This window comes from Neopelma chrysocephalum, unplaced genomic scaffold (assembly GCF_003984885.1).
Source record: "Neopelma chrysocephalum unplaced genomic scaffold, ASM398488v2 Primary Assembly neopelma1_94, whole genome shotgun sequence".
Lineage (NCBI taxonomy): Eukaryota > Metazoa > Chordata > Aves > Passeriformes > Pipridae > Neopelma > Neopelma chrysocephalum.
This window is the reverse complement of record NW_020897756.1, coordinates 3322801-3350373: the sequence shown is the minus strand read 5'-3', so window position 1 is coordinate 3350373 and position 27573 is coordinate 3322801. Positions and strand designations below refer to the sequence as shown.

General features: G+C 41.8%; 1 protein-coding gene across 13 annotated transcripts in view; it reads left to right on the top strand.

Annotated features, from left to right (window-relative positions):
- PTPRT (protein tyrosine phosphatase, receptor type T) overlaps positions 1–27573 on the top strand; it is a 443814-nt gene that overhangs the window by 177363 nt on the left and 238878 nt on the right. For all 13 annotated transcript variants that reach the window (XM_027693979.1, XM_027693977.1, XM_027693980.1 and 10 more), the window contains exons 5-6: positions 1661–1776; positions 4525–4699. In XM_027693979.1, coding sequence (XP_027549780.1) covers positions 1661–1776; positions 4525–4699 — 291 coding nt within the window. The remainder of the gene's footprint in view (positions 1–1660; positions 1777–4524; positions 4700–27573) is intronic.

Below are 27573 nucleotides of genomic sequence, written 5' to 3'. Positions count from 1 at the left end.
TTACAGTTGTTATAAATCAAAACACGGGGACCACGAAGCTCCCGATGACCCTGGAGGTCACTGAAATCACTGCTCTTATTTCTTCATCTCTGCTTTACCTTCCCAGGTGACAGTACAGCCCCCAAACCAAGGCATCAGCAGAAACAGGGAAATGCTCCTAATGACACAGTAATGGGGAAAAATAAATATATTGCTGCTGTTGCCTTTTTTCCTCCCTTTGTCCTGTGAAGGGATGCACTGGAATATCCATTTTCACTATACTGAAAGCTCATTGACTCTGTGCATGAGCCCCTGCCATCCCAGGACAGCCCCATGCTCCAGAAGCTGGGCAGACTTCAGGACCAGGATTTTGGGATTGCTGTGACTGCACCCTTGTGTTTGGAGCTGCCTTAGAGCTGCCCACTGCAGACTGCTGGCAGAAATTCCTAAAATTAGCCTGAGAATACCCTGTAGAACGTTCTGACTGTCACCCAGAGGTAGTTTCCCAGTAAACCTTGATGCATATTCCCAGTGCCAAGAAAGCAGGATGGTAGAGAGTCACTGTCCTTCAGGGGCTGTCAGCAAACTGAGTGTGTGGTGAGGGGGACATAGAGATAGATAAAAATATTTGACATGATGTATAGACATGTGTTCTCTGTTCATGTGTCTGCAGTACACAAATATTTGTATGTCAAGCTTCATGCGCAGCCACAGATAGCCACATTCTTTTCAGGCTCTTGGATCCCAAGAGAAGGAGGCAGGTTGGAATATCCTCTGAAATTATGGATTTCATCAGTGTCTAATCACACTACAAAATGTAAAGATGAAGTTGAAAAACTCTGACCTTTACAGGCTTGCAGGGCTATTCAGTGTGTCCTACTAAAAGTTTTCCAATGGTGCACAAACCTTCTGAAGCCTGGCAAGAACTATGGTCACTTAAAGGTGTCACTGCTGTAATCTTGTTTATGATTTTGTAATTTAAATTAGAGATATAACCGAGTCTGGTATTTAGTCAAAAAGATAATCCTCTGATCTAGTTCCTTTGTGAACAAATTGCATGTCTGCATTTTAATATCACTGTTTTAATTTTGAACTAACGCTGAATTTAGTAACAACAAAACACCGATATCAGTGATCTTCAGCTAAACCAGTGATACAATGCTGTCAGTTATATGAATATTTCATTTCATATCTGATTTGATATTAATGATGCATTATTCTAAAGGTCTAGGACGTATTTGATAGTCAATAAAATAAAAAGGATAAAAGACCCCTGTGAAAATGCGGTTTGGGTCAGTCACGCTTGACAAGCACAGAAGCGTTTGATTTTTCTTTGACCTTTTTAGAAACACAGTTTTCTGAAGAAAAGAAATGACTCAATCACTCTTTATAGCAAGCAATAAGAAATTGTGCCAATGACCATGAACTTGTGATTTGATCCAAATCTGTGTTTTTTAGATGTGTCAGGGCTCCCTAAGATCCCTTAGGCCATCCTCCCTCAGATCCATCACCCACCTCTCTCCGCAGGGAACAGTTAAACACTGAAGGACAGATTGATTTTTGCAAAAACACGTTGTCAAGGACAGCCCTGATGCCTTGCTGAGTGTTTCCCTCTGGGGTGGTGTAACACAGTCAGTCACTGCCTTGCTCTACCCTTGCAATACTTTGCCTCTTTTGTCAGGAAAAGCCCCTCATTTCCTGCGGCTCCAGAACGTGGAGGTGAACGTGGGACAGAACGCGACGTTCCAGTGCATTGCTGGGGGGAAATGGTCCCAGCACGACAAGCTCTGGCTCCAGGTAAAGTAATGACCTCTTTTGGAGTGTTTTTTCCTCTCTGGTTTGGTTTGATTTTATTGTTTTTTGCAGGTAAAATGAATAGGTAGAGAAAGACCGGGTGGTGGGGCAACATCTTTTCATTGAGACCCTTTGAGAACTGCCTTGAATAGTTTCTGGGTGAGAGTTTAAGGTGACAAAGTGCAGAGTCATGATACTGAAAATGGAAAAAATGGCCAATGACAGCAAAATTCTGGTTTCAGACAAATGCCCATGTACCTGTAAACACTCAGTCATAAAGCAGAGGAGACAGAACAAGTTGAATAGTTCTTCCCTTCTTGGTATGCAATCAGCTTTCCTCTCACTCTCCAGAAAGGTTCTTAGCCTGGAGTCAGTGACAATATGGTAAGTGGAAAACCTGCTTTAAGGTCCGGGATGACTTACCCGGATAGTGAAAACAAGCAAACCGAGTTTGTACCCACTGTGTTTCTTGTTCCCAGTTTCCCTTGGCTGTGTTAACAGCAGATTATTTTAGTCACTCACTAAACGACCAAAACATTCCCCCTCTGGGTGTCTTATTTTCAACCTACTGGTTGGACTTGAAAGTCTGGGTCCTGCTCTTCATGTGGGTGCAGTAACACCCTTGAGAATTCATTTTCAGAGTTAGAAATGGAACATCCATCAACACGGGGAGCATCTTTCCCAGTGAAGGACAAAATTGTTTCTCCTGCCCTTGGAAGTGCTCTGATATGAGGACTCCTGGCATTACCATTCCAGAAGTTTTTAAAATAGTTGAATTCTTAAATGCTTAATATGCCAAACAAGTCAAGAGGATTCTCTGGCTGTATGTTGGACCAACATAAACTTTCAGAACACTTAAACCAGTTAAGAGGTTTTATTCTCAGCTTGGGCAGATGGGACTGAGGGTCTGATCACCCCATGTTTGTAACATCTGAGGCAGAGAGGAAGGGCCTTTGCAGTCAAATAGTTAACAGATTTTGTCAAACCTTAAAATTGACTTCAGACATTTTAATAAATTTTAAAAATAGCGTTTTCAAATTTAGTTTAAATAGAGGAATTGGTTTACCTAATCACAAAAATTAAAATTAGTACAGGGGAAAAGGCTTAAGTTGGTGAGAAATGTAGTTGGCATTATGTAAAAATGATATTACAGTCAGTAACTGTGCTCTCATCACAGCTGTTCTACTAAAAATCACATTTTCAGCTGAAATTTCTTTACCTAGTGTGTACTTCTAACATTCATGGAGCCACATTTTTGGCTTTTTTTTTTTTTTTTTAAGTTCTTTCAGTGAAATCTTTCCTCAGCTATGATTAGATGTGTGCAAAAACAGTTCTGACCTGGAACAGTATAAATCTTTCCCTTTGAGAAGCAGAGTTTTGGAAAGAAATCGTTATTGTTGTTAATGGAAACCTGTTTTCCATTCTCCAAAACTGAAACATTTAATGAAAATAACCTTGGAAACATCCCCAAAACCTCATTACTGGAAACCAGCAAAACAGCAGTGTGCTTTCCTTTGAAATTCCCTATAAACCAGACCAATGAGCAAGTTGACATATTTATGCTGTGGAGAACTATTCCTAGCTAATTCTTCATCTGTCCCTTTTCCAATTGGAAAAGTGTAGTCTGGCATTGGTAGAGAGGTTTATTGAGGAATATTGGACATATAAGGGTGTGTGCTCATCCAGCCAATTTATTTAAATTGGTCCAGAATCAAAGTTTTACATCTGAAAATGCCAAGTTTGTAGAATCTGTTCGTTTGTAGCATTTTCCCAGGTGTACACAAAGCCTTCAGTTGTTGTGTTTTCATATCCAAGCTGGGGCTCTAATTACACTGTGTGGAATTGCACAGTCAGAGCTGTCACTCTCCAGCCTTTGGAGTCATTAATCACAGAGTCACAGAATATCCTGAGTTGGAAGACACCCACAGGGATCATCCAGTCCAGCTCCTGGCCCTGCACAGACACCCCAACAATCCCACCCTGTCCCTCAGAGCGTTGTCCAAACACTCCTGGAGCTCTGGCAGCCTTGGGGCTGTGCCCAAATCCTGGGGAGCCTGGTCAGTGCCAACCACCCTCTGGGGGAAGAACCTTTTCCTGAGATCCCACCTAAACCTTTCCTGGCACAGCTCCAGCCATTCCCTGGGTCCTGTCCCTGCTCACAGGGAGCAGAGATGGGAGCTGTCCTTGGGAGGAAGCTGCAGACCCTGCTCATGTCTGACCTCAGTCTCCTCTTCTCCAGGATGAACAAACAAAATGACCATATGGTTTTCCCTCTAGACCCTTCACCATCTTCATATCCCTAGAACACATCAAATGCCCAAAAATGTTTCAAAAATTAAACAGAAGTGAAAACTTAAATATATCATAGAGTCATAGAATGGTCTGGGTTGGAAGAGGTCTTAGAGATCATCCAAATGGCAGGGACAGCTTCCACTAGCCCAGGTTGCTCCAAGCCCCATCCAGCCTGGCCTTGGACACTCCCAGTGATGGGGCAGCCACAGCTTCTCTGGGCAACCTGTGCCAGGGCCTCCCCACCCTCACATATGGGTAAGAACTTTCAGAATATTCTGTGCTTTTCTCCAGGGCGTTGCTATCAGCCTTCTCTTGAAAAACTCTGCCTGCATAAAATCCCTCCTATCAGCGCGAACACAAAGGTCTGCACAGTGTTAAGCATCACGAATGAAACATGGATGCATAAATGCATAATCTGCCCGTCTTTGTAACCTGGGTTATTTTTCTCTGCCCTTGCAGCAGTGGAATGGAAGGGACACAGCCCTGATGGTCACTCGAGTGGTCAACCACCGGCGTTTCTCGGCCACCGTGAGCGTGGCCGACACGTCCCAGCGCAGCATCAGCAAGTACCGCTGTGTCATCCGCTCCGACGGCGGCTCCGGGGTGTCCAACTATGCAGAGCTGATTGTGAAAGGTAGGTGGCTTTAAAGCAGCGACTTCATGCAAGAAGAGTGTTTCCTCTATATAAAAATTGACATTCTGTTGGACCTTCTTGTTTCGTTCTCATTAAAAGAAGAAAAAAAGGGTCAAAGGGACGTGGATTTGAATCGGTAACTTAAAACAGGTGTTTGAATCTAAACTTTGGACACAGCCCCTCTTTGTAAGCTTTTGTAGCAGTGTATGGTGGCTGTGGAGACCTACTGTAGCCAGCTAGAGTTTGGCTGTCAGTCAGCTTCATTGGCTTTACTTTGCAATATTTTATTGGGCATTAATAACCTTATGATGGAGCATTGCCTGTCAGGAGAGACTGCTTGGGACTGCTGGGAATAAATACTGGGATTGATTCTGCTGACGTCCTGAAATATGGAGTAGAGGCATCAGTAGTTCTTGAGGGATGCTTGGATTTTAGCCCTGTTAATTACTGTGATTCAGGTGCTGAACTTGTGCCTGACACCTGCAAAGTGTGTCTTAATTTCACCTTCCTGAGGCCTGTGCTAAAGTGCTGTTCACTATTCTGCTTTTCTATTTATTTTTAAACTTACCCTGAGTTGCAGCACAGGGATGCTGCATCAGTGACTCTTAGTGGGGAAATCAGAAAGTGGCTGAGTAGTTCCTGAGGTACTTCATGTTTGGGATGGGGGTGATGTGAGGTGGGAGGAGTTTGAATTGTGGGTCTCCTCACAGAGTATAATTTTATTGCTCTGAATGTTTCATTTTTTTTGGAAATGGAGGAAGCTGTAGCAATGAGATCAAGTTGTCCACTGTGCTGCTTTCTGCCAACTGACTGTGTCATTTGATGATCAGTGTGCTGATGCCTTTATAATGCCTTGGAGTGTGGTGGGGTGCAGATGTTCAGACTCCACAGATCATGAAGGAAATGCTCCTTTTGGATGCCAAGTGCTTTTAATTCCCACTTGATGATCTCACATCTTGTTCAAATCTGGAGGAATTAATTCATGACTAAAATGGGATTGAGTTGCCAGGAGTGGCAGAGCTAGGATGGGATCACAGCTAAAGAGAGGGAAGGCAGTTTTCCAGAGCAACCAGGTAGCAGAATATTCCAAGTTCACAGAATATTCTGAGTTGGAAGGGACCCACAAGGATCATGTGAATGGCCCACAGGGGATCAAACCCACAGCCGTGGTGTTGTGAGCACCAGGCTTTAACCAGCTGAGCTGAGCTCAGGGTCTGGAGTAGGTGTCTGGCATTTCCATGTTTGTTGTTATAAGCAGGGAAAAAACAACAGAATAAGTCAAACCCACGGATGGTTGGATGTCCACCAGGAGAGATGTTGGTAGATTCATTGCTGGATTGCTCAGGCAGACACATCCAAGAAGCCTCAGGAGAATCATGTTATGGGAAGGTGCACTCCTGCTCCTCATTCCTGGTTGGGAGGCAGGGAAGGTGAAGTGGCTCATTGGAGGTTGGTGTGGTGCAGCCCTGGGTGCTTCCAGCCAGGCTGACTCATTTTAATGGGAATAACAGGGAATTTGTAATGCATGTGCACAGGCTGAAATGAAAGCAAATTGGAATTGTTTCATTCTGAAGAGGTGTTTATTGAATTGCAATAATGTACTTGAGCATACATTAAATTAGTCTGTAATTGAAGTTTTGCTCAATTAATAGTCTTGCTCCTAAACCTGCTAAATCCAAGCTAATGCTCTGCTTCCCTCCATCAGATGAACATAAAATCATAGAGGATTTCTTCAACAAAGGTTAAGATCTAAAAGTGTATCTATATATCTTTATAATGTAAAACTTCACTTGCTTTCCTGTGCATAAGGTATTTTATTGGAGTATTGATAATGAAAAGTAATTTACATTTCTCAATATTGAATGTTAACATTTGGTAGACACTGAAATAGAGATTTTGCTTTGAAATGCAACCTAAATTGGACAATAAATACCTGTTTCAGCAAATGAATTGATCAATGAAATTAAACACACACCACCTTGCTTGTCTGTGGGCATCTTCCCTGAGAACAAAGTAATTACTGGAAATCTTATACAAAAGAACATTAGTTTCAATTTATTGCAGTATATGTAGTGGCAGGAGTACATCTGTAGTACTGTGAAAATGCAGACAGCTCTTTGCTCTATGTGCTAATGCTTGTCTGTCTTCTGACTGTTGTATAAAAGACAATACATTTATTCTTCTCTTGGCACTCTTGAATCATAATAACCAGGCCAGACAAACCTATAATTCCCATCTGTCCACTTTACCATCCTTTGGTGCTCCAGTGGAAATAGCTCTTCTCTGTTTCTCATCTCTGACTGCTGCATATATAGTAATTTAATACAATTTTGTACAGGGCAGCTAAAAAAAACAACCCAGCAGAGATTCTCTGTCTTACTGGGCTGCTCTCACCTGAAAGGGATGTTTCTTGTCTGGAGTTGTTTTTTAAGTAAAAGCTGTGTGGGAGTTACTGTTTTCTGAGCTAAATGGAGGTTGTGCTTCTGTAAAGATTGTTTAAAACACTGGAAATTGGCTCAAATCTTATCATTTAAGGTGTGTGTTAATGCCAGTGTCCTTCCAGGACACTTGTCACATTATGAAGGTTGTGGATAACATCCTAAACTCTGTGTGTGTGTGTGTATGGAGGATTGTTTGCAGTTGCTCTTTTTCCCTTTCAGATACTCTGGATGCTTAAATTAACTCCTCAGTATATGATGGGAATGGATGAGGAGCTGATAAACAGGGAATATTACATTGTCTGTACCATATTTTTTGTGAGCTGACTTTTCTGAGACTTTCACTTTTCAGGAAGTCCCTCAAATTTATTTTGTTGCTACCTGATGCAAGTACTTTTAAGGCTCCTGGTATTTGAAACTGCTAAACCTAATAAAGGTTTTGTATCAGCCAGTTTTATATTTAAAAAATATGAATTAATGAATATATTGGGCTTCAAAATGGTAAAATGTTAAATTTCATTCCATGTGTAAATGTTTTTAAACTATTTTCTACCCTTTATTTCTATTGTTAAGAAAACAATTTATACTATTTTAAAGAAAACTGATTTGAAAACAAACAAAAAACCCCCTACAAATGTTACAAGCAAAATTTATATTTTCTTGAAAATGTAAAATGCAGTGGTATGAGTGAATAGTTAGTAAAGTTTTAGTTCGCTATGTTTTGCTTTCTTTTTTCATATTATGTAAGAAAGGAGATTTTGAGTGAGAGATGAGAGGGGCTTGTTTGTCGTTTTCCTCACCCAAAGGCAAGTCACTTGTTTGTTTAGCCAAAGAGTTAGTAGGAAAGTTTTTATAGGAACAGGAACAGTGATAGAAAATGACAAAATCTAATTCCACCCAGTTGTTAAGCAGTAAACCATTGTTATTGTGTTTGAGGGGCAACTGCTCTGATCTGCTGCTCCAGGGGTGGGACTGCTCAACAGAGCCCCTCTGCAGACCCCCGAGGGGGTGTTCTAGTTCTCTTCAGTTTTGTCTTAGTTGATTTTCAAAGTGTTTGGTTGAAAAGTGATCTTGTCTCTTGTCTGAGTGGTTTTCTGTCAGCCTTGTGATGTTTGGGACAGCTCATCTTTTATCAGGCTTTTCTCAGTCACACGAGGAGCCTTGAGTGACACCACAGGGAGAGGTGGGTTCTTTGTCAGAGTTGTTTACTGTTCTTTCTCTGGGTCTTTTCTGGTGTGATGCTTGTCACTGTAATTGCACCATCTGTTTATTAACTCACCAGGTACCCAGTGAAAACTGCTCTGGTGATCTGAGTCTGTTCCTAAAAACAGACACCGGAATAAACAATAAAAACCCAAACCACAAAACAACGGAAAACAACACATACACAGGCACTAAATAAACCTAAACAAAACCCCATGTCAAGTTATTGGAGTTAAGATCCTCAAGTGTGAAAAATATGATAAATAATTATATGTTTAAATAAATCTTTAAGCTTCCCCAGTGTTAAATACGCCGTGAAAATTCCAGATTTACAGTTCTAAGGCAGACTCATCAAGGAAAAGCTTTACAGGTGTTTTGTCTATCTCAGTACTTATTACTGGAGCTGAGTCCAGAATAGTTTCAGTTACTTATTAAACAACAGGAAGTCCTATTAGGGGAAAGAACTTTCTGGTCTTAGAAGTAATAAGAAATAAAAACATCTCTATTTTACAGTTGGGCCTGATCTGGGGCTGGAGTTGGTCCTAGAAATGTCACATTGGTTTCCTCGAGTAAAAGAAGTGCAGTGTAGGTATGGAAGTATGTTCAACATGTGCCCTAGAGTGTGTTCTTAGAATGAGAAGATGATTGTCTTCAATGTCATTATTTAGGATGGTCACCAACTCCTAAGTTTTTCACTTCGTATAAAGACATTACAAAGAGAGGTCGTGGATATGAAAAATATTCTTTAAAGTTCTCGTTTGTTGGTTTGTTATTTAAAAAAAATGTATTTTCATGCCTGATGCACAGATAGTTCTGTGCCATGAGATATTCATGCCAAATGTACTAATTAAAACTGACATCACATCCTTGCCATCATTGGGTAATATAACTCCTGTTTCCATGGTGGTGCTCAAGTCCCCACATTTCACTGAGGAGATTGGAGGTGTTGATATGAAAAGCAGATGTTGTGCTGCAACTCTCCTCCATTGCCATCAGGGTGGCTGGAAAACTGAGTCCCCTCCCTCCCTGGAAACCACTGAGGAGATAAGCTCAGCTGTGGAATATGTGCAGTTTGGATTTTACTGTTTAAAAGTTTTTTTCCAGGATGCATTAATACGTAGCTGGAAGGCATGAAAGTTCCTGTCTGAATTTATCAGGCTCGTGGTGATCTGGGTACATTTGACTTCATCTGCCTGAGTTCTGCACATTAATCGAGGTCCTAAAGTTACCACTTTAGGGCAGGGTCAGACCCTGGCTGCTGCTCCCCCAGTGTCAGCAGTGCTGCGACAGTGAGGGTTCCCTCCAGCTGCCTGTTCTCTCTTTCCCTGTTTTTTTCCAATTTACACGAGTACCTTCGTTGTTCAGACCCTCCATGTGCAGTACTGGGGGAAGTTAAGCAGATTATTTGATAAAACACGTGGTGATGTTGCTGCTTTGAGCTCTCCACCAGCACAGAACAGGAGGGGTGTGCACTCAAACTGCTTATGAGGGTTGTGCTGCCTCTGAAATTTCAGGGTGAGGGAGGATGGCTTTGTGATTGTAGGGTGTCTGAAAAAGCCATTTACTCCTTCCTTTCTCTGCAGTCCCCGTGGTGCAGGGAATTAACACTCACACTCCCTTCCTTGGGGTTGGTTGATAATTACCTGAACTCGTTGCTGCTCTGTTTAATTCTCTGGTTCAGTCCATCCCAGTAGCAGGGGCTTTAACTCAGCTTTAATCATTAGGTGGGGGTGTGGTGAGGAAAGAGGAGGCAAAGAGATTACAAACACTCACTCTTACCAGGAGCTTTAACTCCACTTTCTCTTCTTTCATCCAGTTTAGCATCTTCGAGGCAAATGAGGGGGATTGAAGACAAAGCCATTGTGTCAGAGACTTTGGCAGTGTGTGAAACCCAAGAGTTCTCTCAAAAGGAAGTCTTTCCCTCTCCTTCTGCTTAATTTCCAAAATAGACTGGAAAATGAAGCCATTTCCCTGAGAAGTGATTAATGTGTACTTTATATAGGGGATCCAGTTCTCAGCGTTGCATCCAGTGCCACACAGACTTCCAGCATGTTTCCCATGTTTATATTAGTCTACAGGGTGTAAATTAGTCTACAGGGTGTAAATATAAACATGTTTCCCATGTTTATATTAGTCTACAGGGTGTAAATAAACATATCCAGGAAGAATACAGGGCTACAGCTGGGATACGAGACGAGTTCATGAACTAATGGTTCATTCACAACCTGTATTTTTCCCAACTTTTTGTATCTCTTCTAAGTAACCTTTTGGCTCCTGTGTAAGATGAGCAGCGAGTCCTGTTTTAAACTTTGCCTTGTTTGTAACCACCTGGGAAATCATAATGTCTTTCCAATCACACTGTTGAGTTGAGCTTTAGGAATTTCTTCAACGATTGGTGGTGAATTGTTTGTGGGGTTTTGTCTCTGTAGGGGTTTTTTTAGTTGTTTTTCTTCCTGATGCAAAAGAAAACTGCAAGAGTTTTTGTTTTGTTCTGACCTGAATTTCGTTTCAGACTGGTAGAGAGATTGGCATGGGATGAATTTGCTTGGACTTGTTTTTAATGAATAGATATCTAAGTACGAGGTTGCTGCTGATGCATAAAGATCTTGACTAAATACCTGATATACATGCAAGTCTTTTCAGTTTCTACTTAGAATTATTAAGAAGGTTTAAGGCAACTGCACAGAAATTAATTTAGGACTGTTGATGCTCAGAAAAGAACATCAAATTCTCAGAACACATCCCAGTGCCTTTGCTAACTGGAAGTGTTCTTGCAGTGGGTGACCACCAGAAGTGTGACATTAGAAAGCAAGCCTGGCAGCTTTTCATTCTTCTTTGTTCCTTTTTAATGTACAAATTTCCATGCAGGTTGCTTGCTGATGATGCTCATGTGACATTACAATTCAAAATTACACTTTTTTTTTTTGCTTGTGCCTGAGCTCGAAGTCTTAGCAGGAAAAGATGAGTCACGTTCATTGTTAACTCTCCTCTGTTCATCTTTCTTGTGCCTGCTTAATTGTAGGGAAGTTATTAATGGGCTTCTCCTGGAAAACAGAATCTAAAGCTGTTCTTAATTTATCCACCCTGTGGTTACAATGCTGTTAAATGCTTTTCATTCAAGAAAAGTCTCTTGAAGTATCATCTGTCACCATTCTTGGATGTTGGTGAAGATCCTGGTGTGGTTTAGGCATAGTTGGACACTTGGGTGATAAAATTGTGTATCAGCTGTTGCCTCAGCAGGAAAGAGATATAATCCCTTTCATAGCAAAATACTAATTCTTTTGCAGCAGAAAAAAGCCCCACTAAAAAGGTAGTGTTTTACTTGATGTGAAATGCACCAGATTTCTTGGTATGAAAGGATGATCATTAGTATGAGGGTCTTTAAGAATAAACCAGCAAAGAAAGGGTGTATGTGCCAGACAGTGAGACCTCTAGATCCCATCTGTGTAGGAGAAGCAAATTAATTTCCAAAGAAAGGGGAAAACTGTTTCTGTAGGTGCAAATGCCTCAAGCAAATGTGATTGTTGGAACTTCTAAAAATTTTGCAGCACCAAGACTAAAGAATCCCAGTTACTGACCTCTTCCAGAAGTGCAGTACTTACTGCAGCTCACAGGCTTTCTGCAAAGGTCTTGTGTTTGTTGGAGGACCTTGAACTAAGAGGTTGAAAATCACCTGTGGAAGGGACAATTTCTGCCCTGAGCAAGGTGCTGATGAATTCCTCAGCCATCTCTGCCTTGATTTGAGCTTTCTCTTTGCTGGCAGCAATATGGTGAACCTGTTTTGTGTGCGATGTGCGAATTTACTTCTTATTGTTAAAAAAAAAAAAAAGGCAAAGCAAGATGTAGAACAGTTAAAAACTATTTGTTGGTTCTTTACTTTATCCTGATTTATTCTTCTTAGCTTTCTTTTGCTTTGTGCATCTTGAACCACCTTGAGATTTAACCCTTTCTTAAACAATCTCTTGTGGACACTTAGACATCAGAGACCTCCAGCTCTGTGTCATACACACCCTCCTACCTCCTTTTAGATCATCACCACTGCAAATGATTTAATCTATGACTTGTTAAACTCCTCTGCTGGGTTTGCAGCTCGGCATTTAGAAGCTGAAGCTCTAATCCTAAAGTAAAGAAGGTTGAAAGTTTCATTACAGCAGCTCTAGAATCTTCTGAGCTGCCAAGCTGGGAGCTGGCAAAAGTCTTTTAGTGCTGATGAATGGGGAGCATTCAGCAAGTTCTTCAGAATTCAGGTGAATGGGGTTTTGAAAGTTTGCATAGCATTTAGCTCTGAATGGTGGAGCTGAACTGCTTTGCTTTCAGAGCCGGTGTAGTTGAACTCCAGGGAGAAGCTGATGTTGATGATGTTTGCATTTGTCCCGTCTGAATGAAGAGATTAAAGAGCCCGTTTCTGTGTTAAGGAAAGAATGATCACTCTGAAGTTAGTTCCCCATTCAACGCTGAGATTATTTGAGGGAAGAAAATAGCCAAAATTGCAGTTTTGAGCAGAGACTTTGCAGCCCTCCTTTCCCATCTCTACCCGATGGAATAATGCTTCATTTTTCGAAGCCAGTAATTTCCCAGCATCCATTCCAGCTGTCAGATGAGGGAATACTCTTCTCATACAATCACCACCCTAAAGCCAGTTGTGCTGCTTTTTAGCTCTGCTCTGATGTGTTAATCTTCTGCCATGGTAAATACCACCATGTGCTCCCCACTTTCACTGGTGCTGGGACACTGGTTCAGGTCACATCCTCCCTGTTAGCAGTGCCCAGCTGTGACTTTTAGAGATGCTTTAGATCTGAGACCTGAAACCTGCTGAGCAATAGTTAAACAGGGTGATGATTGTAGCAAACCCTGCAATTATTGTAATTATTGGCATAGGAGTTATAGAAGAAAACCACATAATATGATGTTTCCTAGCTCCCTGCAGTCCATCCTGCCTGCTGAACACCTTCAGGGTGAACAGGAATGGTTTTACAGTAAAAGAGAAGAGATTTAGATGGGATATTGGGAAGAAATTCTTTACTCTGAGGGTGGGGAGGCCCTGGCACAGGTTGCCCAGAGAAGCTGTGGCTGCTCCATCCCTGGAAGTGTCCAAGGCCAGGACGGGGCTTGGAGCAACTTGGGCTAGTGGAAGGTGTCCCTGCCATGGTGATCTTCAAGGATCCCTTTCAACCCAGACAATTGTATGGGTTTCTGTGTATGATTATGCTCTGATAGCCAGATATGCAAAACCCCCTCTCTAAAGAAGTCATTCCAGTTCTCTTTCTTCTTTTCTTTTTTAACCAGGTTTCTCTCCAGTGCATCTCTTGCCTCTCTCTTTCTTTCTCAGCAGGAAACTTTCCATCAGTGCTTGTTTGCATGTGAGGAAGATGCAAATAGCTGCAAGACTTGGGCTCTCTCTCTCCTTGGATCCTATAAATCAGACTTTGCATATGTTTTACTGTCCTGTTTATTACCCTGCAGCTAATACTGACTTACATGACAGACTACAACTCACAAACTGTTCCCTCAGCAGGGTACAGACACAAATTAAAATGGAAGAGGTTTGGGTTTCTTGCTTCTATAATTTTCACTTTGCTTTCCTTCATATTACAGCAAATCCTTCTTTTGTTGCTGCTGCTGCTTATGACTGTTTGACTGACCCTTGTGAGCAGTGCTGACCATATCAGACTGTCTTTTAATCAGCAGTGTGGTCTTATTCAGCCTTCTGACCTAGACTGCTCATCAAATAGTGATTCTCCAGTACTTTCCATGATTTTGAGGTTGAAACTCTAAATACAAATGGTTTTTTGTGCTTATTCTTACATTGTTTTCTACCACCTCCCTTCTACTTAACATTACCTGTGCTTCATACCTTTGATGAGCCTTGCAGACCATTTACTTTTTGCCTTGTGTCAAGAATATGGTACTTCAGGGGCAACCAAGAATTTGGGAACATTGGTTTTGTTGCCTTTTGGTGAGGCCGTTCAGAGCAGCAACAGCTCAGCTTGTGGAAAGTTTTATGATTATTGTTGTTCTCAAAGTCTCTTGAGGACTGACATCTTGTTGTAAACAAGCATTTCATATAAAATTATTTACATAACCATCAGGAGTCCTGCAGGGTAATGCTGTTTCATTAATTTCTCGTTCAGATTTAAAAGGGGGATGTTCATTTGGTGCCAATATTAAATTATGTGTTCAGGGCTCTGAGAGCCTCAGTCTTGACTGTGTAAATGGCTTCTGACCATTGAATTCTCTGTTTATTTTCTACTGCCTACCATGAAGGGACAGGTTGCCCAAAGAAGCTGTGGCTGCCCCTGGATCCCTGGAAGTGTCCAAGGCCAGGTTGGACGGGGCTTGGAGTGACCTGGGCTGGTGGAAGGTGTCCCCGCCCATGGCAGGGGGTTGGAATGAGATGATCTTTAAGGTCCCTTCCAACCCAAACCATTCTGGGGTTCTATGACAGAACTACTTTAAAAGCTGTAGGGATCAGGTGACACAAATTGAAGGCAGACAAGGCTTAACTCTGATATCTCAAATTGAATTGCACACCAACAGTAATTAGGAAAAACACATTCTTTATCTCCAAGCTACAATTTTTTCACCATATGCATGGTCCTCTCCAAAGCTCAGCCAGTGGGATATAATTTAACGTCACTTAATACTGTATTTAGTCAAGGAGACTGAGGAAAATCATTCTGTTACAGAATTATCCTCAAATTCACCATCATCTCTTTTTATGTCATCTTCATGGAATCACAGTGCTGGTATAGTCTTTGGAGTGGGATTATTGGTATTTCCTGAGCCAAAAGGGAATTTTAATTGTCTTCATTAAAGCTGTGATGGTTTCAATAGGGACCAGTCTGTTCTCTCTTCCAAGATTTACTCTCAACATATAGAATGAGAATTTTCTCCAGGCCCCAGCCCCAGGTGTAGCAGTTTTACACTCATAAGGAAGTTTTATTGTTTTTCATATATCTCATCTCACAGCTGTCATGATAGAAAGAAAAAAAAGGTTTAATTTAATTTGACCTTTTGCAATATGCAAGCCATAGAATTCACAAGTCATTCTTGCATCAGGAGCAATACAGTATGAATAAAGCAGAATAGTTTTCAAAAGAGATTGATTGATCATGATTGAGAGTTTTGAATTATAGAAAACCTCCCCAGCCTTATGTAAGCTCTTTAAATACTTAATTATCTTCACTGTGTAGTGTCTGTACATTATTCCAGTCAGATATTTCCAGCTTTGCATTTAATAGTCAGATCTTAAGTCTTTGTGCTAAATATAATCAATCTTGAAGTATTGAATGTGAACTCGTATTGACCATGATCTTGGCTTTGTTTGGTTAACTTATGTGTCTTAAATATCTTTACAAGGTGCCTTATTCTGTTGAAGAACTACTGTCGGTCCTGGGGAAAATTATATCCAACTGGAAATTCATTTATATTTGTGAAACAGTCTCTCTTGTTTCCACAACGAATACTTTTGCTTGCTAGGTTTGTTCTCCTTCTTGCTGTGGAATGGGGGAACTTCTAAGCAGATGGATGCTTATTAATATTTTTCCCCAATTCTAACACAAATCTCTTCAGCAGAGACAAGGAAAGGCACTGCATGATGAAGGAAAAGCTCTTGTTCCACACAGAATGTTTCATGTGACAGGAGATGGGCATGGCCTGCACCCAAATCAGTAACCAATAATACATGTATTCGTGGGAAAGTGTCCTCAAGGAAAGGCTTGTGGAGACTTGATGGAAGCTGTTGGTTTTCAGTTCAGGTGTGGCACAGTTTAGCATTATGTTTTTTGCCAGACAGCCTCTTGGTGCCAGTCACAAAAACAACAACAAATGTCTCGAGCCCCCCAGCAAAGGGATTTCTGTGCCATGGAGAAGTTTCGTAACTGGGACAGATTTTTAACACTTCCTGCACACCAGGAAGGCTGGACTTGTTCCATGGTACCAAAATGTGCTCCCTGGCATGTTAGATTTTGGGTATTTTGAGGGAATATGGGAACTCCTGCATTCCTTTGGATCTGTCCATGAGTGCCTTGGGAATAATGGGCTGTTTTATCAACATTGAACTGGCCAGCAAAAGGATAAATGTAGTGATATTGTCTGTCGCCTCCTTGCTCTGACAGCTGTGAGCTCCATCCCTGTCACCTTTGTTTCTCAGCTCTGTGGAATGTTACCTCCCAGGGGGTAAATTGTCCAGATTTGTAGCTGGATTGTAGCAAAAGTTTTTCAAAATTCCTTCTGTTTCTCTCCATGTTTATTTGCTTTAACTCTGGCTGGAATAAAGCACAGAAAGGTATTTTGTGAGCACTGGCAACCAGTCTGTCACCAGCAACTGGGGGAGCTGGGAGTTTGGCCATGATGGACAATGAAATGCTTCTGGAGTAAATGAGACTCAGATTTTGTTTGGTGTTGTCTCTCCCACCCTTTCCCCTTTTTTGCAGGTGTATTGTGTGGTAGTTTCAATCCTCCCCAGTTTCTCCCAGGCTCCGGGATGCTTTTTTGTGGAAATACCAAAACCCATCCCCCCTCATTACAGCTCTGTGCAGCATCCTGGAATTTGTAGCATTTATTACTGCCTCAGAATGCACTTTGTGAGAAAAGGGAGAAAGAATTGATCTTTTGGTGTAATACTGTGGAGTCTCTCCCAGGGAACAGCCTAAATCAAGAACTATGTTTCAAGGCTGAGCTTTAAACTGGAAATAAGCAGATAGACAGCCCAGGAGAGGTGGGAGCTGGAAGGAGTGTTGTGATCTGCAGGGTGTTCTGAAACTCTCTGTATCATAAAAACCTGGAATAAAAAAGATAATTATTGAGTGGTGAAGAAGGATTCAGCTGGTTTTCACATGACTTCACTGGTTAGCAGGCACTTCTCCCTGTTCTATCCAGTTCATTAGACTGTTGGGGTGGTGATGCTACTATTTGGGAGCTGTGGGGGGTTTTTGGGCACAAATCCTGATATTTGCTTCAGCCAGTGTTTGGGGGTGTTGTAGGTGGGCAGGGAGGGTTCCCAGAGCCTGCTTATCCCAGACATTGTAAAAGGAGGTCTGTGTTGGCTGAGTGCTCAGACTGAGGCAGCAAAGGTTGTGTGATGATGTTCACCAGCACAAACCAGTAGTTCCTGGACTTCTGGTCAGTGAGGGGTTGACTGGAGCAGAGACATGTAGGAAAATCTTAATTAAGCTTCACAGTAAATTTAGAAGGATTCAGTTGTTCCCTGCTTAGGGCAACACTGTGATATGTAGGATAGGCAGAGTCTGGCCTTGGGTTAGTCTTGGAAAACTTAGGGTTTATATGATGTATAAACGTTGGGTTTAAACTTTAGATGCTGTTTGCTGACTATAAAGGTTAATGTCTAGGGGTTCTGTTTGTTTGTTTGGATTTTGTGTGGTTTTGTTTTGTTGGAGTTTTGTTTGGGTTTTGCGTGGTTTTGTTTTGTTGGAAGGGGTTGGTTTGTTTTCAGTTGGGTTTTGTGTGTTTTTGTTGGGGTTTTTTGTTTGGTTGGTTTGGTTTTTTACATCTAGAACTTGCTGGTGCTCAGTAAAGGCTCCGTTTTTGTAATCTAAGGTTTGGTTTTGCTGTTCAGATCTCAGTAGGTTGCCAGCCTTAGCTGGCTTTTTTTTTTTCTTTCAAGTTTGCCTTGAACATTTCAGATAAGTGGACCTGCAGCCTGACCTTTAAATATGATGGGTTTTTGATGGTGGGTGCTACTTGGTGGTGGTTGAGAAAGAACCTCCCTGGTTTTTACAGCTAGGAAATAGTCAAGTCCTTCCCTGGGGGGGAAGGACTGAGAAGATGTATTTACTTGGAAAATACAATTTGGTACTCCCTGTCCAAGCTGGAATGGACAGATGTACAATGTGGAGTGCCTGTGACCTCTAAAATAGTGCAAAACACTCCAGAATATTTTGATACAAACATACTCACATGGTTTTCTTAACTTCCTGAAGTCTAACCAACCTTAGTCATTTTTTCCTCTGTGACAGCTGAACTCACTTAGGAACCTGCATCTCCCTGCTGGGCTTTTTGGGATGGGGGATGTTCCTGAGGTTTGCTCCAAGAGCCCTGATGATTGGCAGTGATGGATCAGGTTTATCTGAGGTGTCAGCAGGACAAAAGGAATGATGGAGACGTAGGGACGTCAGCAATGGATTTGCTGCTTACCTGAGTGTGGGCTTTCATAATGATGCTGTCAGGAACTACAGGAAAATAAACTCCCTGACACAAAGATCATGTGATAACATGAAAAAACAGCCTTCTGAAGTTTATGCTGTGCTGCCAGCGAGGTGCTCTAGATGGAAATTATTTCAAGTGGCTTGTGTACAGTAAATTAGCAGCCTCCAATATTTACTGTACTTAACTGGTGTATACTGTCCTACCTGTTTGAAAGGGTGAAAAAGGGAGGTTTCTGTCCTAGGTAAAACCATTCATGTCAGTTCTTCGATTTTTAAATGCACCTGTCCCTTCCCTTTCTCATGAGCTGCTCTGCAGGGCAGCACTTGCAGTGACAGGCCAGGCCATCACCCACCCTGCCCACAGCAACACGTCCTGCTGCAGGTGAGGTGATAATTTTCCCTGCATCAATCAAACTTTTGTCAGTAAGGTCAGACAAATGGCCCTCTGGTTCCTGCAGCTTGTATTTATCCTGTTTCCAGTTTGAACAGAGGAAAACACAGTAGGTTACTCTGGTGGAAGGAAAAGGAGGAAATGACTGATAATTGGCCAGTTAGACACTTGAGTTGCAGGGGTTATTCCAAAGAAGTAGAGGTTTATTTACAAATGTAGTCCCTTGTATAGGGATTGAACTGTTGATACATTCGCTTTATGTGTTTATCTGGAAAGCAAAAGAGGAAAAGCAGTTTATTTCAAAATGTAATGTGAATATTGTAGACAAAATGTGGTTTTTTTAAATTTTTGTTTCTCCATTAAATCAGAATTGCTTGGGCATTTGGTGTCAGGTGTGTACAGGTTACAGTCTCTGACGTGTTCTTTCTCCTGCCATTTGTGTCTATTGACCAAACTAATGTTCCAGGCAGTTGTAGCACAAATTGAGGGTAAAAAGGTGGATATTGTGAGATACTGTGTTTATATCCTCGGGGAGAAATGAGTCAACTTTTATGATCAAATTATGATTCAGAAGTGCTTTGTGACAAAATGTATTTGAGTAACAAACCAAAGTAAACCCCAGCACTGTGTTAGCACAAAGCACAGAAGCAGCAGCACAGCCCAACTTTGATTATATCTGGATTTTCTTCTTGTCCCATTGGCCACTGCAGACAACACCATGTTTTGCTTATCTTAGGAGTTGATTTTAGGGGGAAAAGTCATCTCTACCTGGACTGTGTGGGGTAGGGATTGGCCATAGGAGCTCTATGCTGGTAAAGGAACAACACTGAGTTCTTCCCTTGTTGTGGTAGTACCTGGTGGTTATTTAAAAAAGGCACATAATACTTAAAGATCTGTGTAGCTGTTTTTAACTGTATTTTTTCCATCTTGGCATCCCTGTGTGGCAGCTCTGATTGCAGACACTGCTCCACAACTACCCCAATGTCACAGCAGTGTGTGCACCACACACCAGAACCTCCTGTGCTTTAAGGCTCCTTACTGGAAAAAGTCATTGTGATTGCACAGTAGAGAATCAAATTGGGTATTTTCTAGGCCTTTGTAAATAGATAGAGACAGGAGACAAACTAAAAGGCAGTAATTGTGGTGGTGGTGGTAATTCTCTGTAGCTTTCAAACAGGAATTTGCTTGTTAGTTGACAATGTGAGACATCCAGTGTGCCAGAGCTGAGCACCCAGACGAGCAGAGCAAATCCTCCTCTGCAGAACTTCAAAGGCACCTGCTTTTCTCAGTCACCTGTAGGAGCAACTGAGGCAGTTGGAGGTCACTGAATGCTCAGAACAGCTGTACTCAATATCACTTCATGTGCTGATTATTTGTGATTATTTCTGGAGTGGCTGTAGCTGTGGGCCAGGGTGAGCTTTAATCAGCCCATGCAGGGCAGTGGATGTGACAGATACAGATCCTGCCCTGCACTGCATCAAATTGGTGAGACCAACAATCCAGTCTAAGCCTGTGTTTGTTAACTTTTGTGAAAAACTGAACAAGGGGGACTTAATGTGGTATTTAATTAAACCAGCGTGATTGAGGCCCCAAGGCTAATGGCATAAAATGTGGCAGTGCATTAGGATCACTTACCTGCAATAATGCCTCAAGCAGTTGATCTGTTAAATGAGTTGTCACATACCTTGGTAGGGTCTGCAGCCTGCTTTCCATTGGAGGTGTTGTTATATTCCTGTTTGGAACCATGACTTGGGAAAGAAAAAAAGAAAAGTATTCAGGAAAATGCTGCTGGGTTCCATTTTGCAGGAAAATTAACAAATGCAAATTTAGAGTAATAAAATTGTGAAGGATGGGCCATGGTAAATATTGCCTGAAATTAACTTCCAGGATGAAAAGGAAGCCAAAATTGTGTAGGGATGTGCATTTGTATCCTGACAGGTGTGCTGGTCACATCTCTGCACGTTGCTCTGTGATCCCAGGAGTTCATCCAGTGCAGCAGGTTTGTTTGAATAAACTTAGGCTTATATGCTCTGTGCTTACATGTTATATACTGAGGCGTTCCCTGCCCACTGTGATAAAAGAAAATTCGTTTTTTCATTTAATTTTATGTGGCTCATTTGCACTGAGGGTTGTTTGGGGATGAGACCTTGGTGGATATCAGAGGACCTGGTTGGAGCTTCTCAAATTTAGTTGTCAGTGGTCAACTTCCACCATCTGTAGGAGTATTTGCCATCCATCCCTAGCTCTATAAATGCACTTAAATCCACCCCTTCTTGCTTTCTATTGCATGTCCACCAGAACCAGAGCTTTTTGCATTACTTTTTCTCCTCCTGTTATCTCTCTTTTCTTGCTCAGTTCTTCTGCTTCCCACTGCTTTGGTCCTGTTCCTCTGTCCTGACCAGCAACAGGTTTCTAATGTGCATTCTGGAATAAAAGGGTGAGACTTGTTGCTGAGAGTCCTTGTTGCCCTTTGGAGGGAATTACTCTGGATCTTTGTTTAATCACATTATTAACTGTGTGAAGGAAGAATAAATTCCTCTCCTCTCCCCTGCCATAACTTGTGCAAAACTAAGCCATTATATTTTTACTGGAATCGCACAGTTTTCTCTGGAGTGGGAGACCTGAAGGAGATATTTTCTAGATGAATATTGCTGCTTGTTGGAGTGGCTGTATCATCAAGCCACAGGCTAAAACTGCTGGGCTGAAAAGAACTTGGAATTCTCCAGCCCTCCCAGGTGAAGGACAGGATGACCATTAGCACAGTGCCTGGGGTATCTGAAGTTCACATCAGTTAGAGCCCATTAGTATTTTACTTATCAGTTTTAAGAAAGGTTTTCTAATGTAATTAGTCAACAAAAACCTTTTATGTTCTTTAAAGACAGCCTCAGGGAGTGCTGATTTTAGACAGCTTAAAGCCAGTTTGTTTTTGATATGGTCAGTTGGAATGTTGTAAGGAGGTTTGTTTTGGTGCAAGATGCTTTGCTGGGAATGGTTGAAAAGAAACTTTTTGAAAACGGCTTTTTCTGTGTGGATTTTTGGTGGAAAAGAACCTCCAGTAAACACCTCTGCCATCTGTTTCAGATAGGAAATTTTGGGCTGTGAATGTCCTTGCAGAAGCTGAAAAGCACGGACAGAATTTTTTAGTAGCTAGAAATACGGACTTTTCGAATTTTTGTTTAACTTTTCATCGATTTGATTGCATTGAACCAGATGTTGGGGTTTTTTTTCATGAAAAGCCTTCACCAGATCCATGGGTGATGCTGAGAGAAAATCCATGGTTGGCAATTTTTGAGAGCATGACGTGGAGATGGGAAGATTCAGGGCCTCACGTTTCTGAACACTTCAGTGTGGGCATTGTTTCAAACCTGCTGTGCCACCTATGATGAATGAGCTGATTTGTCCAAACAGATTTTTGTGTATCCCACACACTTTTGCATCTGTCCACTCCTTTCCTTGGTGTACTCACTAGGAAAGTAGAAGAACTTTAATTCCAAAGGTCTTACTTTTTCCCCAGGGCAGTGGGCACGGCCCTAAACCTGCCAGAGCTCCAGGAGTGTTTGGACAATGCTCTGAGGGACAGGGTGGGATTGTTGGGGTGTCTGTGCAGGACCAGGAGTTGGACTTGATCCTTGTGGGTCCCTCCAACTCAGAATATTCCGTGATTCCATAATGATTTTACTCAGTGTTCATCAGTACGATGTGCCACGAGAATGGAGCAAAAACCGTGTAAAAATGACTAGAAGAAGTAAAACTTCTCCAGGGGTTGTAAACTGCAGGGAGAATAAGAAATGGTTTTATGTATCTGGAAACAGTGTGTTCCTCTAAAAGCTTGCTAATTTTATTTTTACAAGGGAACATAAATATCTGACTCATTCTCTCATAGGTCTGCTGTTCCTCTGTAGAAAATGCCTTTGCTAACCATACTTACATGGCACTTGTCTCTTTAATAACTAAATAAGGATTTCTGTATAAGAACCATTAAACAAATTAGTACAGAGCATAAACATCTATTGTATTGTTCCTGATAAAATATTCTGTAATTCCAGTCTCTCATTCAACCCTTTGTTTTATTGATAAGGGTCTTCTGAGGAGTCTGTGCTGGAGATCTGCTTGACCTCTCTAATCTTCTGGGCCAGACTGACATGTCACACTCCTCTGGGAAAGGATTTGGGTTCTTATTCTGTGTAGTGGATTAAATAAGCATCACTGAGTTTCTGAGTACCTTCCAGGAATTTCCCCTGAGTGAACCTGAAGTGTTCTGTGTGTCTCTCAAGAACTGCAGTTCCTCTCAGGTGCTGTAGTTGCTGGATTTAGACTCCAGTTCTCCCAGTTGGAGCCTACGAATAGCACTGGTCAGCACTGTGGACTGAGCTTCCATTTATGCTCATGGTGCATCATTCCCCTGAGCAGAACCTCTTGGATCTCCCAAAGCCTTGGCCAAGTGTTCTGCACTGTTCCCTCTGCAGTTCATCTGATTCAGCTCCCTGATCTCATTCCTTTATTTGTTTCTTGTCGCCAGTTGTCTCCTAAAATCTGTTTTTCTTGAGCCTCCTCCTCCTTGTAAATGGGTAGAACTCCTTTGTGGGTGGTCCTGACTTTCCCAATAGCTTTACTGGGAATTTAATATTAATTTATACTAACTCTTAGTTTATATATATGTACAGGAAACCACCTTTTTTTCATTAAAGCTATATATGGCATTATTTAATGTGTATGAAATAATGAAATGTTGGGTACTGCCTTGCTGTTACGTAATTTTACCTCAGCATTGTTTTCTGACTGTGCTAATACAGAATGCACCTGGATATGGAATAGTTTCCCTGCCTTATCCCAGTGGCAGAGCAATTAGTGCATCTCTGCTGGCCCATGGCTTTGAATCATGTGTGGTTGTATTCACAAGCTGTCACTATTACTCTCTAATCTATCCAGTTCACAGGCAAATAAAGGATGCCATCTCTCAGGATTGCATTACAGAATGGAAATAAAAGAAAAGAGATTAGTAAAAAAAAAAAGCAATGCCTAAACAGTAGCCTTATTCCTCAGGGAGAAAATAAAATACCTGCTGACAGCTCTTACCTTAATGATGTTCTTGCTTCTGTCAAAACAACAGACACCCCATCATTTTCATTGGCATTTGGAAGACTTTGAAGAGATGCAGAGGAAAGCAGAGTGTTTTGATGGGTGCTGTTTTCACTTGGAATCCCTTTCCATAGCCACTGTCTTCCTTGAAAAGAATCTTTTTTTTTTTTTTTCCCCCATCTGTCCCCCCTCAGGTTGATTTGAGAAGGGTTTGGGAGCAAGAGGAAGTGAAGGGTGGGTGAGATGTAAAATTTACCCAAGTTACAAGTTTCTCTTCCTTTAATTTAATTAATCAGTGGGAATTGCTGCTGCACAATATCATTGTAATGGTTATAAAAAGAGATGTTTGTAACATGGATGAGCTGGAATACTCTGCTCAAATCAGCCATTCTGGTGTCTTTGTGTGTGTTTATAAGAGACTGAAATTCCTCCTGTGCAGAGGTGCAAGGTCTTCAGAGAAAACCTTGGAAAAGAAACTTCAGAGAAGTTTCCCTCTCTTCTCTATAGAAGTATAATTTAAATAAGAGGTGTGCTTAGGCCTCTGAGAGAGGCATCAACTGGTCTGTGCTGGGCAGGATACCCCACTGGATACACTGCTGATCCATGATAACTGGGAATCCATGCTGAGTGCCTGGTGCTGGTGGAAAGGGTGGCAGACTCAAATAGAGAGTGTATTAAGTAGTATCAAGTTTTACTTCATGTTTTCCTTAGCAAACACACTAGGAATGTGATTTTTCTGTTTTGTCCACAAGACAGAGAGAGGATGAAACCCTGGAGAAACCAGAACCGTGGAGCCTGAGCAGTGAAGAGAGTGATTCCTTGGGCAGTTCCCCCTTGCTGGCAGTCCCTGGGGTGTGACTTGCTGCCTGGCAGGGAGCTGTGGGCGGGATAAGAAGGGACCCAGTGCAGAAGGAACAGCATTTTCTCTTTTGCAATGCACCTTCAGCAATAAGTTTGCTTCTCCCAAAGTCGAATCAGCTTGTTCTTTACCTCTGGTATTGATCTCATCTCTTGCTGTCCCTTCCTGTTCTCATGACAGAGTTCAGGAATCACAAACATTTAAAATTGATGGGCCATCAAAAGTAGATATATTCCAGCTGACACAGAGAGGATTCTAACTCTGATTTTGATTCATGCTGTGGCTTGTGCTGCTTCCCACAGGTAGTATTGCTTTTCTAATTATCTGCCTCTTAGGACCTTCCTGAGTCTATTTTGCAAAAGTTCAGACTCTACTGCCTCTGAAAATTACAATGCTCTCAGTGTTCACGTTTCATGGAAAGACAAGCTCTTAATGCAAAAATTACCTGCTTCTCTGTTCTTGGGCAAGTTCTCTGTGTTGGAGGGTCCATGCAGGGATGTGGGGAACAAATAGTTTGTGACACCTCACTGGTGAGATAGGATGCAATGCCAGACATAAGACTTGTGATTCACTGGCAGTTTTCACTTAAATTACAGCTTTAGGTAGAGTGGTTTTCTCCTTTAATTGTTTTTTACTCTCTTCCTGTATCTTCTTCTGGAGTAGAATTCAAATACAGGCCACTCCACCTTCATTCTAAGGGGGCTTTTAAAGGAAATAACAGATCATGGGAGATTATATTCTTCCTCCTCTCTGCTCTTCAGAGCAGAATCAGTTTGACTCATTACAAGTCCTGTTTTCTTTACTTTGAGAAATTCCTTCAAAGCTTTGTTTTCCCTTTTATACCTCTACAGAGTGGAAGTTACCCTTCTACTGTGGGGCTTTTTTGCATGTTTTCAACAAGAGTTAATAGGACAGATATTTTAGAATGCACAGACTGTGGAAATGCATTTGGGAGCTACTCTAAGCGTAGGAGGTTGTTTAAAACATAAGCCTTTCTAATACTTTTCCCTTCTCATTGTTGCCATGGAGTAAATTTTCAACAGCTGCCCATTTACTGCAAATTCTGCCAGATTTTGCAACGCACCTTAAAGGCCAAAGACCTTGATCCTTCAGGCCAGTGCCTGTGAAAGTATTTATGAAAAAAACCCCTGTCTTTATGCAAAGTCTTCAGCAGCAGAACCTGTTGCCCTGTTAAATACTGGAGAGGAACTGTTGCTGCTGCATCAAATCCACGCTGCCCCTGCTCCCCACAGCTTCATCTGCTGGGTACCTGTTTATCCTGTGAAAGGAAATAAAACAAGCAGCCCTTTCAGCCATCCCATTGTACACAAGGGACACTGAACTCTGGCAAACAGCCAGAAAAGCTGGCCTGAAAACTGCATATTCCAGGCATAAACCCTGGAGTGTCCCTGCCAGTCCTTAATGCCACATGTAGGGTCACAGGATGGTTTGGGTTGAAAGGCACCTTAAAGATGATTTTGTTCCAACCCCCTGCCATGGAAAGGAAGGAAGAAGCCATGTTCCTGTGATGGCCTCTTTGGTTCTTTCTGGATGCACTCCAGGTTCGTAGCAGCTCTTGGAAGTCTCTTGTGTGGTGAACACATTTAGCAGAATATGTGATGGGTGTATGGCTGGTTATGGGATGAGAAATGCCTGAACTGTGACCATGATGTGCTTGTCCCCAGCTGGGAAGTGACTGGGATCCCTTGGGAAGAGGGGGCAGAACAGTTCCTGTGGCCCCAAGAATGAATCCCTGTCCATTTTGAGAACCTTGTAGGAAAAAGAGAACGGGATCCCATGTTTAACAGAGGTGGGATGGATTACTCAGCAAGACTGGATCCACTTGACTGTAAACTGGACACACTGACATGGATTAATGAGGAACTATCAGGGCCAGGTAAGTAGGAAGGGCAGAACACAGATCTAACCTGTTGTGTCTCTTTTGGCTAAAACATGCCAGAATTTACCACTGGCAGTGAGTTTCTGGGCATTACAGTGTATCACTCAACCCTGGGGGTAGGCAAAGAAGGGATTTTAGGTGTGTTGCATATTGAATTTGCAATTCCTACCTGTTCCACGAGTGGCTTGTCATCTGAACAATCAGAAATGATCCGTGATCACATTTTCCGCTGCTATTTCCAACAAATGAAGCAATAGCAGTGCACCCTGTAAATCCTGTAATACAGATAATCTTGGGATAGAGGTAATGAGAAGATATTTTTCCCAGTGTGAACCATACTGCAGTTCTTTAGTGCTTTTTATGTGTCAAATTACACCTGTGGCACATTGGGATGAATATGGCTCTGTTCAGCTGCCGTGCTTGTACATTGTTCATGGACATTCTCAATCTTCTCTCTAGGACTTGTTAAGTTTGCCATGAAATTGGCTCTGTATAGGAGAGCCAAGTGCTACTCTGAGCCATTGCATTTACCTTCTGTATTACCCTAGGCTGTAGTTAATCCTACTGAATAAGTTGCAGTGACATTCTGAAAAATGTTTTTTAACAAGGAACACAAGAATCCCACAACTGCAAATTGACTTCTCATCCTGTGCAGGTACTAAGCATTTTTTTCTTGTTTACATATAAGAATATGATGGCTTTAGATTTATTTCACAGCTGCTTGTGAGATGCATATGCTATTATTATCCACATAAATTACTTTTCATTGGGAAATCTTGTCTGTGAACACGACTGAGTTCAACATCCAGGCATCTTAACTGAGCCATGAAGAATGAAG